The sequence below is a fragment of the Anabrus simplex genome, chromosome 1 (genome assembly GCF_040414725.1).
Source record: "Anabrus simplex isolate iqAnaSimp1 chromosome 1, ASM4041472v1, whole genome shotgun sequence".
NCBI lineage: Eukaryota > Metazoa > Arthropoda > Insecta > Orthoptera > Tettigoniidae > Anabrus > Anabrus simplex.
The window spans coordinates 865,379,492-865,394,447 of NC_090265.1; the positions used below are offsets into that span (position 1 = coordinate 865,379,492).

At 36.6% G+C, this 14,956-nt stretch overlaps 1 protein-coding gene across 2 annotated transcripts in view; it reads left to right on the plus strand.

Moving 5' to 3' along the window:
- Positions 1-14,956, plus strand: part of qtc (quick-to-court) — a 310,644-nt gene that overhangs the window by 247,222 nt on the left and 48,466 nt on the right. The window contains exon 8 of one of the 2 annotated variants that reach the window (XM_067136479.2): positions 880-969. The exons of the other annotated variant lie outside the window; for it this stretch is intronic. Within the exon in view, the coding sequence (XP_066992580.2) occupies positions 880-969 (90 nt within the window). The remainder of the gene's footprint in view (positions 1-879; positions 970-14,956) is intronic. 2 annotated transcript variants of the gene reach the window in all.

Genomic DNA, 14,956 nt, shown 5'->3' on the forward strand with positions numbered 1-14,956 from the left:
CTTTCTGTTTATTAATTCTGACCTCTTCCATTGAATACTTACTGTAATTTCTCCAAATCTTCAGTATACCTCTCTATACTCGTGGTTTGATTTATGAAAGTATCTCATTGTGAAGTGCCCCTTTGAAATCCCACTTGAAGTACAATATATTGTAACTGTCTTCGCATGAATGTTTTGCAAAGCATTTCCAAACTGCTTATTCACCAGCAGCACTAATTTTTATTTACTAATTTGTGCAGCTTTTTCTCCTATTTTGTTTTAATAGATATGGATCAATCAGATGTTGATATTTCAATTTTTGCTTATCCACTCAAAACTTCTTAAGAAAACCAAGGTTTTGTTGGGAGAATGACGTGAAATGCCGCCTAGAAAGTGATTATATCATGTCATATGTTTCCAAACTGTATAACTGCATTTGGAATACTCTAGCTTACACTTGCCAAATATGCTCAGAACTTCCCAGGTAACTTGTTGCAAAGTCCATAACATCAGAAACCATCACTAAATGGATAACATGGATTGCGGAACATCACAAGATTAGCTTATAAAAAACACTGAAACATTTTATAAAATCTTTTCTATGCCAAGCCTTTTGCATCAAGGCTGGTTTCAAACTATTTGCATGAGACATGATCAAAGATGAGAATTAATAAGAAATGTTCTCTTAAGGTAATGTAAAGTTATAAAAATAACAATATGGAAAAAAAAAATGCATTTACACACACAAAGCTAGTACCTGTCTCCTTATAAATAACTTGAAAATGTTCTAATGTGAGCACATTTTGTACCTTGATTGTGATTGCTGAGGCCTATACTTAGGGTTTCTGCCAGTTTTAATTCCAATGGTATTTTTCTCTTTGTCGCCTTCCACCATCCTAGGATACAGAGTGGCTGCAATCAAATGCACATAAGTGTGCTTTGTTAAGTGCGAAGGAAGCTGTGTCCCTGTGGCTACTGGGCACACGGAAGGTACGTCTGTGCTCTGTGGGGCAGGTCAACTCCTCCCAAATGATGTGGCAAGCATGCTAATTCCTTCTTTTGTTTTTTAGCATGTAAATATTTTGCTGAATGTGCATGAGGAGCTTACTAAGGGAAATTTACCATGTTTCTTCTAATCATCACTCACAATCTTAGGGAATGCTAAATGATTGGTGAATGAAGCACAGGCTTGCATGAACTTCTTTCTGACTATCCTGGTCATAATAATGGATTGTATGATGAGTTCTCTTGGTTTCTCAATAATTTCATTCCAGCACATTTTGTAATATCAATAGTAATGTTGAATTTAAAAAAAGAATGTCTCAATCATGTATTAATGAAAATAGCCCATTTTAGAATGATATAAAATTTGAGAGTTTGGGCATGAATGATCTGACATTGTGGTCAGCAGGTTCAAGTCCCAGTACTGGAAAATAAATTCACTATCAGAATGTTGGTTAGTGGAATAGTAGAGGTGCTGGTATGTAATTTCTGATCAGTAGATTGTGTGCCAGAAGTTTAATGTTGATGTAATTCATCCATTGGATGAAAATGGTGTTATTCGACAAAAGTACATTATGCACTGGCATCGAGTTTAACTTTCTCCCTACCTCGTTATCATCATCGTCGTCATCGCACATGTACAGCAACACATAACATTCAGTCATCTCTCACTGATCACTAAAACATACACACTCACTTGCCTCTGAGGCAAGGAGAAACCAACTCCTTGATCAAAATTGGTGTGTACAAATAAATGAAGATCATAAACCGCCTATCATCATGGCCACTTGTATCCAAGTGGCTGGGCATTAGAACACATACATAGTAATACAGTATTTGAGATCAGGATTAGGAAATCAATAAACAAATTTAACAGTGAGTGCTAATGCGGAGAGAGAGAGAGAGAGAGAGAGAGAGAAATGTACAAATGTACTGATAGATTTTCATCTAGTTGCCACAAAAATTCAATCAACATTGACAACGTGTTGTGAAATAAATTTTGATTTATATTTAACAAAACATGGTACTTTCCCCCCACCCTCACTTATTTCTTCACATGAATGTGATGGTGGATGTTGGCCATGGCGTTGGCAACGACGACTTCTATAATAAACTTCAGATCTTGATGTGAAATACCCAATGTTGTTGGGCCATGGACTGATACATAGTTTCTCTCTCAGGAAAGGAATGCTCCCATCATAAATAATAGTCCTTTTCCTTTGATCAACTTACGCAGACTGATCTGTATCATTTGTATCAAAACAAATTGTTGGGTCAAGAATACATACCAAGCAAGAATCCTCCTTGAAAGCAACAACCTCTTCGAAATACTCATAACCCACATTCATAAAAGTAGATGTTTTGCTTTGTGGTGCCTCTGATTAATGACGTAGTGTCCACATTCTGGAAAGTCGGGGAAAAAAAAATTGGTCAGGGAAAGTCAGGGAAATAGACAAAAATTCTGAAAGTCAGGAAAAGCTTCCCCAAGGATAGATTTGAGGGGATATTTTTAGGCTCTAGTCTGCTGTAACCCAGGCTATCACAGCATTTCTTTTTCAAGTATTTTTTCACAAGAAGTGCACAACAATTCTACAATTTTTTGTTGTGCCCTTGTGTCATTTCTTTCAACATTTTTATGTTATTCTTTTTTTATTTTGGTTCTACGATGGTTTCTTGAAACTCTTGACTATGGCTAACAGGCAGTGTACATTTAATAAACTTTGATTAGACAGTAAAGTGTTTCCCGAACTGAGTGATTAGTTGGACATATCGGTAAATTAATGGTTATGAATTTCATGTTTTTGGTCCGTATTGAACTGAGAATAATATATAAGTAATAATAATAACAACGTAAACGTTTCCACCTTTTCAATACTAAAATATATTCACAAAATTATAAATTACACGGTACTAGTTTCGACCCATCTAGGGGTCATCATCAGCCGTATTGGAGCAAAGATCACTTGTTATTCTTTAAAATAACATTTTCTTAGGATTTCGCCAAAAGTGATCTTTGCTCCAATACGGCTGATGATGACCCCTAGATGGGTCGAAACTAGTACCGTGTAATTTATAATTTTGTGAATATATTTTAGTATTGAAAAGGAGGAAACGTTTACGTTGTTATTATTATTACTTATATATTATATTGGTAAATGATGCAGTTTCTTGAAAACTGTAATAGAAAGAAAATGACTAGGCTCCAGTTCTACTCCAGTATAATTGAATCCCTGAGTGCTAAATGGTTTGAAAATAGACAAAAAATTTCAAGAATTTCCCTGTGTGTGGCGTAAAACTTTTGTCTGGTAAATTAGAAAGATGGTGCGTTGTATGTAGCTCTCAGCAACAGAGGAAGAGGTCGCGAACTGTATGCATCAAGTGTGATAAAGGCGTGCATACTAAATGTGCAGCTCTTCAGAAGTGCCCTAAATAAAAAAAATATATTTAAAGTTGTATTTCAACAAAACACACAGATTTTTATAACGTTGTGTTACGCTTAAATATTTTAATTGTTTTTATTGTTTTATTGGCTGTGAGAAGTGGCCATGACTATATCATTACATATATGAGAAGCTCTGTATTAGTACTTTTATAATTCTGTTTTTTCTGAATTGATATAGATTTGATGCTGTTGTTATGAAACTTAAAATCATCTTTGTAATATACACTTACTGGTGTCCTGAATTTTATAGTAGTTTTTTTGGAAAATATGAAAATTATGGTGCTGTGAAGGATTAGTGACAGTTGCTATGGTTATCATAAACAAGTCTTTTATATTCTTTGAAGATTGGAGTTTCCTTATACGGTGAATATTTTAAAATTATGATATTTTATACACTTTATATGTATTTTATCTACACCATGAAGAACTTGGCATATTAACCTATTTGTTATTGTTCTGTATATTATCCAAAATGAACTTTATGTGGAATACATAACCTCTCCTGCCAATGAAAAGGACAGTGAAATGGACAAATATTGGAAGAAGAAAAATACTTTTAGATGCGCTACCTGGAATGTACAAGGTATCTCACACAAAGATGACCAGCTGGACGACATTCTCGCAAAAAAAATACATTTTAATTGCAGCAATTTCAGAAACAAAAAGAAAGCTTCAGGGATCAAAAGAGACAGTAAATTATTTACAGTTTTACAGTGGGGTTGACAGAGATACTAGAGCACAGGTGGGTGTACTGCTCATGGTACACAAAAGATTAAGATCAACAATTGATAGCTACACTTCTTGGAATGAAAGGATTATCCAATTAAGACTAAAACTATTCAGGGGTTATCTTACAGTTATAGGGGTATACGCTCCAGTGGAGGGCAATTCAAACAAAAGTGATGGGTTCTATAATGATCTGCAAAAGATATTCAATAAAATTAACAAACAAGATATGCTATTATTACTGGGAGACTTCAGTGCCAGAGTTGGTAATGAAAAAATTCAGAATCACATAGGAATCCATGGAGAAACAACCCGTAATAACAATGGAACAAAATTAATAGATTTCACTGTCTTCAATCAGTTAAAGATTATGAATACAATCTTCCCACACAAGGACACCCACAAGTATACGTGGTCTGCACGAAATCAGAAATCGATTATAGATTATATAATTTGTAATGGTAAATTAGCAGATTTAGTCTTGGATACAAGAGTCTATCGAGGCCCTGAATTGGAAACTGATCACTATCTATTAGTAGCACCTATTCGTCTGAGGCCTAGATGGTATAAAAGAAACAAACAAACAACACAAGAAATTAAAACTTCTTACAAGGTTAACCTATTAAGAGACCCCAGTATAAAATGGCTGTACCAGAACAGACTTAATAAACTTACACAGATGACACCAGTTAGTGACAACGTGGAAATGGAGTGGTCTAATTTCTGTTCAGTTTTAAAACAGTCTGCTTCTGAGAGTTTAGGAGTTAAGAAAAAATGGAAGAGGAAAAAGGGTTTAAGAATCTGGGATGAAGAGATTGAAAAAGTTATTTCAGACAAAAGAAAGGCTAATAAATTTTTTTTGTCAACTGTCAAATTAGAAGATAAAATAGAGTATCACCACAAGAGAGCAATAGCAAAAAGGGAAGTGCGGAAAAAACACAGAAAGAGTTGGGAAAACTTTCTTTCACAACTGGAGACTGATATAACAAGACCACAACCACAGACCTATAAAATACTCAAGAAACTAAATAATGATGTAAAAGAAGACATACACATTAATGCAATACCTCTAACAGAGTGGCTCATTTATTTTTGGAACCTTTGGAGAGGTTCAAATATTGAGCTATTTCTTCTGCCAACATCTCTTAACAAGTCTTCGGAAACCATTACACTCAAAGAACTGGAGCTAACACTCAGAAAACTTAGAAATGGAAAAGCATCTGGAGAAGATTCAATAAATGCAGAATTATTCAAGTATTCCAGTGACATCTTCAAGCAAAGATTTCTCAAATTCATCAATTTAATTTGGAATGGCAACAGACCACCAGAGAATTGGCAAAAAGCTATAGTTATTCCTCTTCATAAGAAGGGCAGTGTGAAAGATTGTGGAAATTACAGAGGGATAAGTATACTCAACTTAGGTTACAAAATTTACTCTAATATTGTCAGAGAAAAATTATTCAGGTATTATGAAAATGTGATTGGAAATGAACAACGTGGATTTCGAAAGGGGCGCTCATGTGCTGATGCTTACTTTACCTTGAAAAACGCAGGGAATTTAACTTGGAAACTCACATAGCATTTGTTGATTTTAAGAAAGCCTTTGACCTAGTTAACAGGAACAGACTTCTTAATATCTTAGCAGAAGATAATGTCCCACAACAGTTAATAGATAACATATACAACATGTACAGTGACAACCTTATTGCAATAAAGTTAGGTAATCATCAGACTGAATGGAAACCGGTCAGCAGAGGTGTGAGACAAGGTTGTGGACTTTCTCCTTTGTTGTTCATAATCTATATGAACAACATAATACAGGAATGGAGGCATGAAAGGCATGGATCAATCCCAGTCAGCAGATATCTCACACATCTTGATGCCATACTCTTTGCTGATGATGTTGCATTGGTAGCATCATCAGAAGATGATCTTCAGTGGTCAGTATTTAATCTCCAGAAAGTCTCTTCAAAATTCGACATGATCATTTCACCACAAAAGAGCAAAATAATGGCCTTTAAGGGGAAGGACCCTATCCCAAGTAAAATCTGTTTAGATAATAAAATTTTGGAAAGAGTCAATGAATTCAATTATCTGGGATACAATTTATCTTACCAAGGGGAAATTGATATCTCTGCAGAAAACCAAATTTACCAGAACAACAGGAATCATAAATCATATCATGAAGCCATCTCTTGTCCAAAAACACACTCGCTTACGTCTTTATAACACTTTAGCCAGACCAACCCTTTGCTATGGCAGTGAGGCATGGACAATAAGAACTCAAGACATTTCCAGAATTACAGCACATGAAATGACGTTCGTGCGCAGAACAGCAGGCTATACGAAATGGGATCGTATAAGAAATGAAGATGAGCTTAAAGGACTGAATGTGAAATCAGTAATCAATTACATCTATGATTACCAAGAAAACTGGAAACGTCATGTTCAAAGGATGGAATCTGGAAGACTACCAAAGGAGATCCTACGCTATCAACCAAGAGGACTGAGATCTATAGGACGTCCAATGAAGCGATGGAAAGAAAATGCAAGAACCTAACGGGCCACATGGCCCAGTACTTGGAAGGATGATGATGATGATGTTGATTATGACATAACCTCTTCTGCCCAAACGCCAACCTCACCTTCCTGAGATGAAGAAACCTGTTCCCACAGATTAGGCCCTGTCGACAGAGTCACGGCGGTATAACCGTTACATCCATTATGGAGGAAATGCTGTGATTTCAGCTAGTCCATTAGCTGAGAGGTGGCAGCCCCACCAATGGTCTTACTTCCTTCAGGCTAGCAACCCGTCGGAAGGACATTTGATTGCTTTCAAGTCTTGCAAAAAGTAAAATGCAAGATCGTAACGGGTCACATGGCCCAATACTTGGAAGGAAGATGATGATTATTGTTCCTATTAGTGTTAGTGTAAATACCCTTAAGTGCTTCAACAGTGGGTCTCAAACTTTGAACATTATATAGCTGGTGTTAAGTCGTCTTCTCAACAATTTTTGGTGAGTAAATTTATTTTGTTGTCATTTTCCTTCTTTTTGCTAGTGACATAATAAATTTGAATTTGCATTTTCATTGTTCTCTATCATTACATAAATGCCGGTCCCCATGGGTCAAGTGTTGTGCGCCTGCCTCTCACCCGGAGGTCATGGGTTCGATTCCCGGCCAGGTCAAGGATTTTTACCTGGGCCTGAGTGTTGGTTCAAGGTCCACTCAAACTAAGTGACCCTAAGTGATTACAATTGAGGAGATATCTGAGGCTGAGAGGGCGACCTTGGTCTAGAAAACCAAGAATGATAAACGAGAGAATTCATCTCAATGACCATGCATCACCTCGTAAACTGCAGGTCTTCGGACTGAGCAGCGGTCACTTGGTAGACTAAGGCCCATCAGGGCTTTAGCGCTATATATTTTTAATTATGTACATTCTATTGTATTGTCAAATGTTTTTTTAAAAATAGATACTGGAACCGAAACAAGAAAAAGTTTTCCATGAAAATAAAAACTGTAATATCAACTATTAATTTTTTACTTTTTAATAACTCAGAACTATTTTTATACAATCTAGTCTACACATATAAAATTTATTGTCAGTATTTGTCATACATCGATATATATGCTAATTTTATCGGTGAGTAAAATTGTCTTATTTTTATTAGTGACATGTTTGAATTTTTATTTTTTTTTATTTTTACTTTTCTATTCATATTCTTTTGCATCGTAAATTATTTTTTCAAAGTAGATATTGAGAGAGAAAGTGCGAAAATGTTTTCCTCTTCCTAAAAATAAATGTTATTGACAACCATAATACTTTTTGATTCTTTATATCACTCTGAATCAGTTGTTTATTTTATGTAGTTGATGTATAGAAAATTACTTGCTGGTATTTGCCATATACTGGTAGTCTGGTACTTTACACAAGTAGAGTGTGGAGGCGGAGCTCTGGCCTCTTCCAGCTGATGGTGAGTGGCCAACCAGATTGGCTCCTTGCTCCAAGAGGGTTAAAGAGTTATGTTTAACCAGTATTTTACTACAGATGTATTATGACATTATGTTTATGACTTTCATTCTCTTATTGAAGTCAAGAATATAAGAATTTAAATAGAGTTCAGCATAAAAAATTATTTAATGTACTGTTTTTAGTCAATCCACACATCACAGTCTAATGTTGAATGTAAAAATAACTATGTAGAATTTAAATCATAACATGTAAAAAATGAGTAGACTCTTAAGGGATAATTTCATATATAAATAACAAAATGAGGATCCTGATCTAGCCTAGAGAAGATATAATTGGCTGATGATGCTTGTAATACAAGTGAAACATATCCCATTATAATTTAATGTAAAAAAGAACATAATTATAAGGATTTTATTTTATTGAATAGGTGGCCGTTTAAAAAACAAATTATATATTTCAAGAAGTAAACAGTGATCTTTTCGATAAGTGCAAACTTTTCTTTTTCATTCCTATCTTTTCTGAATGATTTGTTTTCAAATTTGAAAACTGTTTTGAATATAGACCTAGATTAATTGGAATTAATTATATTCACCTACATTAGAAACAAAAGTTAATTGCTTTTGATCTCAAGAGTGCTTTAAATCCACATTAAATAGCATAGATTGCTGTGGTAAAATAATTTTATTTTCATATTTGAATTACTCTATCAATAAGTTAGTTGTACTTTGTTCCTTGGAAATAATAAGATAAAAGGTATACATTACATGTTACCATTAAAATATTTGTTTATATGTAAAGTGCCATCAATGTAGTTGTTTTTCCATAAATAATTGGAAAAAAAAAAAAAGGAAGTGGAGAGAGAATGAATCCAGTTATGGGAATGGTGGAGACTGGAATTTCCTTTTATGTTCCTTGTAAAACAGGCTGTTTGGCAAATTAACTTGTCACTCAGTTTATGTGAGTCAGGGGAAAATTTTCTTAGTAGGCCAGGGAAAGTCAGGGTAACTTGAGAGAACATTTCTGTGGACACTATGTAAATGAGCAGCAAATTAAAGGGACAGTTTCCAACACATGGCTCAGAGTCTGCTTCTCTTTTGCACAGTTACGACAGGCATGACCCATTCTTTTTACTGCCATTACCAGGAGCTCCTCTTAGATTGGTGTAGATCACATTTCATTTGATGAGAACTATTATTCCTGATGAAGTCAAGATAATCTTCTCAGTCGTGAAGTTGTTAGTTGCTGCAAATTCCTTGAAATGAGGTACCTCTATTCCTTACCATGCCATTAATGACCAGTTTTAAAATAATTTTAGTTGGAATAGTTCGTGTATCTGTCTGGGTGTCTAGGAAGCTGTAGCTGTGATATCTAATGATTTAACTCACAAGGGAACTGTCCTTACTGTCATATCAAAATCGACAATGAAATTTCGCAGAGACCATGAGGAGACCCATAAAATATCGATGTACAAAAATTTAGCTGTCATTCTGAACTCGAAGGTTTCGAAATTTTGATACAAAATCCGTGTGACAATGCAGCTTACTGGACAACCCTTGGTTCTTGCTGGCTTGGGCGGGGCACAGCAGAATGGAGTTGCAGTTTGCTGGAGAAAGAGAGAGAACAAACTGGCTGGCTGTCATGCGCCAAAGTCGCTTTATTGTTACGGAACAAATGTGAAACATAAAAATGAGGTGTGTTAATTGCATGATAAAAAAACAAATATTTTTGGCACCATGCACAATGAATATGCATTTTGAGGCCACATTGTTCTTCACAGTTTTATTTACTTGTTTGAAGGCAATATTTCGTTGGCACTTCGAACTCAAGAGGTCTCTCCATTGTATAACTGGTTGTGAACCATGAATATTTAATCTTGTCCTTGAACCATGGGGAAGAAAATTGAAAATGAATTAAGGACTGCATTTTCAGTATGCTGTTTCTCTGATAAACATCAGAGTGAAAGTCTTCACAAGTCAGCTCAATGTCTGTTTACCGGCGATACAAAGCCTTCCACTGCCAGGAGAAAACTTGTTGAAGGGCAGTATTTTCCCTATAGTGCCGGGAGGAGTCTGGAGAATTTCTATACTGTTGCCCGGAGGAATGTCTTCAAGGCAGTTCCTATCACTATAAGTAGTCCAGGAATCTAGCAGTAGCAAACACTTCTCTTCCGTAAATGGGAGGAAGAATTCTTTAAACCAATAATTTAATTCCTTTTTCCCTATTTTCCCTGATTTTGTGGCTGTTACAATTATACTGTATTTCTGGCATGAAACATTTCTTTGGAAACTCTCAGACCAAAAGTTCCACTTGTCTCCTGTACTACAATGAATAATTTTGGGAAAAGAATACCGGCCATACTAATTGTAGGCATAATAATTCTGGGGAAGATTTTTGAGAAGTTAATAATCGATCGGGTCATGTACTACTTATATAGCAACAATAATTTAAGTCGATGCCAGTATGGATTTACTCCACAAAAATTGACAGAAGATGCTGTTCTTGGTGTAGTAGAATGGGCTGAGACTGTTTTCTCCATGCATGAAGTAGCTATCCTAATATCACTGGATATCTCCAGTGCATTCAATAATGCCTGGTGGCCAAAAGTTCTAACTCAGTTGAAAAAGAAGCTCTGTCCCAAAAATTTATATAAATTAATACAATCGTTTTTCCAAAATCGGAAAGTTAAAGTTCAAGTCGGATCAGCAGTTTCTTCAAAGATCCTGAAAAGGGGTTGCCCACAAGGATCTAGTTGTGAGTCCTGGTTTTTGAAAAATTTTATACGATGACCTTCTAACTTTACGTCTTCCTGTTGGTTGTAAAGTTGTGGCCTACGTTGATGATGCCCTTCTTTTAATTAACACTAGAACGGCCGAACGTTCCTCATACCTATAAAGGCCGCAGGCAGTCATTTTGACCGCTGCCACTTACTGACATATATCTAGCATCCAGGATCTGGAAAACATGCGAATGTTCAATTATTAATTTTAAAACAACATAGTTAACAATTGGGATGTATTTTATACATACAGATCAATCTATTGTTAAGTATTAATAATTGTTCACATTCTCTCGGAGTTCACTTGATGTTGTCATCGCTTACGACTAGCACATTGGACCTGAGTCTGAGTCTGAGGCTCAAGCTGAAGTGTAAGGAGATTTTTTTTTTGTTTGCTAGTGGTTTTACGTCGCACCGAACAGATAGGTCTTATGGCGAGTTCAATCAACCGGGATCTTGTCTTCACAAAATCAGATCTTAGTTCTTGTATTACTTCAAGAATATAACCATGTTGAGAGATTCTCTGTCCCGTAACTTCCATGTAGACTATCCATGAATTTATTGCTGCTAGATCAAGTACGTTATAAAATACATGGACAGGCCACCTTCGGCATCCAGCCCTGTTGGTGTATATACGCGCCATTTGATCAGCTGTATCCACACCACACTTAGTTCCGTTATAAAATTCAGCAGTACTAGGGAGCTTCTTGTTATCTTCACTGACTTGAATGCTTGGGTGTAGAATAATTAGCAGAAGCACATTCTTGTTCACTTTTCCTTGATATATTGTGAGAGTAGTGTGATCTTCCTTCTGGAGTATGACAGTCTCGTACAGATTCATACGTTGTGCTTTGATTGACTCCGGGATTTCTTCCTCACTCGACTGACTGTTCCAAAAATACTAGTTTTCTTCTCTTTCAGTCTTTCAGGCAACTTTGCCAATGTAAAGAAGCTATCAGTGGTCACGTTATGTCCTTTCATGAGGTATGGGTCCATAAGTTTCAGGACAACATTTCCAGGCAGTGACTCATGGGCAGGTCGCATTTTGTCTTTCCCAAGATAAGGAAACCCAATGCACACATACTTAGAATCAACGTCACCAGTAGCCAAAATTTTATGCCAAATTTATCTGGCTTGTTGGCCAAGGTACTGCGCGAACCTGCACCAAGCTTTGCTTGGGAAGTGTTGTTCATCAGCTGTGACATTAGCTCCTGGTTTATAGCAAGCATAACAATTCTCAATAAATCTATTCCAAATAGCAGATGCCAAAGCAAATTTATCTGTCAACAAATGAGTGGATGTAGTTTTACGGAGATCAAAGCGTAAATACCTTAGAATTTATTTGAACCTGTTCCTTGCCATAGTATTGGTGAAAGCAGAGGGACCCCATAAAGAAGACCACATGTGATCTACGGCTAGACCACTAAGTTTATAAGCTCCACGGGCATATAATATACCAATAAAATCATCTAATTCTTCCAAAGAAATAGACCACTTGTTTTCCATTGTCTGTCTGTGAGCTTCAGTCGCTGTGCACATCTTTATATGCTTCAACATGGATGTGTCAATGAATAAACATCAGACACTAATCTTGCCATTATCTTGCCATTAGTCTCTACGTTATGCTTAGCGTGAGAAATAGGCCCTGCTGCCTCTTTCAGTAATTCTGAGCAGCCATCCTTCCAGGGGGGGGGTTTCCCACTACTGTCAATAACAGTCCAAATAATTGTTCCATCCTTACCACATAACTAATCCCCTGGTGAAAATGAAGAAGACTATACCAGTTCATGACCTCTCCCACCTCGTCCCCTTCCTCTTCAAACAGGTGGCCCGCTGCTAAGGGACCATTCTCTGCTGCAAGATTGATCACGGCTGGTGAAGGAATAACTGCGTCTATCGTAGGTGCGAAGTCCACTGTGTCAATATTTTCATTAGCCGAATCCCTATCACTATCCGACATATTGCCACACTGTTGAGGTATAGAAACCTCATCGTCACTCATTACGTCTGTGTCTGATAATGTATCTTCATCTCCTGATTCATCTTCTAGCTTTTCAAGTTCTGCTAATAACTGAACAGGAGTAAGTTTTTGCCGCCTAGCCATTATTACGCACTATACTACACAAGGGACAGGCACTAACTTGTCCACTCGCGACCACAGCTAGAGGCATACTATTTAGTTACATCATACGCCTCTATAGCGCCAGTTGTAAATATATCACAGGAAGCAAGCAGTAAGCAGAATAGAGTTCACCGTACCAAGGGAGTGAAGCGGTCAAAATGACCGTTTACGGCCTTCCTAGGTATAAGGGACAATATCGGTGTTCCCTTATCAACTACGGATGTAATTTTTGGCGTGAATGTTCATAACCCTAAAAGATTAAAAGTCACAAAAGCACAACCTCGTGCATTAAAAAGTATGAGCGTGGAAATAACTTGAAATTCGCTAACGGTCAAAATGACCGCTCTGGCCGTTCTAGTGTTAAAGCAGATAATGTGCGGGATCTGAGAGTAAGAGCAAATTTGTCTCTTGGCATTTTATTTACATGGAGTTGTGATAATTAATTAGAATTTAATCCCCAGAAAACGAAGGCCATGCTTGTTACAAGGAGAAGGAAACTAAGAAAGCCTAAAATTAAAATGAATGGACAAAATATCACTATGGAAAATCATATTCTTTATCTAGGAGTTGTACTTGACAAGAGGTTAACCTTCAGGGTCCATTTCAACAAACTACAACAGAAAGGCAGTAAGTTTATGCAAAGTTTAGCTATTGCCTGCAGACCTTCTTGGGGACTAAATTCAGAGGTACTAAGAATTATTTATGATACAGTATTTGTACCTCTGATATTGTATTGTGTTTCCTCTTTTCGAATGACACTTGAGAAGAAATGGGTTCAGCATAAATTGATGCAAATTCAGAGAGGATTTGCCCTTCGTATTTCCTGTGCTTACCGCACCACCTCTACTGATGCAGCTCTTCTTATTGCAGGCATTGAGCCACTATTTCTAACGGTGATAGCAAAAGCTGAACTCACTTTTTTGAAGAAAAACAAAGTGTCACCTATGCCCATTCTGAATACCACTCTAGAGCAACCTTGTCATTTTCTACAGTCTGATCATTCAAGTCTCTTCAAAAACTTTATTTATGAAAATTGTTCAATTACCCATGACTGCTTTATTTACACAGATGGATCTCGCATACCAAGCACAGATGAAGAGGACAGAGTTGGATGTGCCTTCGTTGTTCATGAAAACGATTCTGAGGTGTTCTCATCCCAGTACAAACTCTCTTCCACATGCTCTATTTTCCAGGCTGAACTGTGGGCGATTAAGTCTGCGATTGAATGGTGCAAATCTAACAATAAGAAATCTTGGTTATTAAGTGATTCGCAAGCTGCGCTGAATGCGATAAATAATAAATATAATCTGAATTCAATAGTTGTAGCTATTAAAACCACAGCTCAACAAAGTCCGCACATCTGTTTTGACTGGATTCATGGCCATTGTGGAATATCTGGAAACGAGAAAGCTTATCTTCTGGCAAAAGCAGCGGTTACATCTAATTTGGAAATTTCTTATAACAAAACGTCACCTAGCTACGCTAAAAAAATCGTAAAGAAGCACGTAATCCATCAATGGAACAACATTTGGACTTCTTGCACTAGAGGCCAAGTCACCAGAGAAATATTCTTCCCTGAGGTTTTCAACTGCCTGCAAAGTAACGTGTTGGTGCCAAGCTTTGAAATTACTCAATTTTGACTGGTCATGGCAAATTTGGTTATTATTTTCATCGATTCAGAATCAATCATCCTGATGGCTACGTGTGTGTTTGCGGACCCTCACAAATAGTGGACCACCTACTATTTGAATGTGCTGCATTTGAAAGAAGAAGGCTTGACTTGAACTCTCATTTGCATTATTGCAACATTGCATTATCAAAATCCCTGTATCATTTGTTTAAGAAGCCGTGCTGTTACAAATATTTTATTAACTTCATCCACTTCATTTTCCGTCGATTAGATACATGAATTCATTTCCATTGTAAAAGTGA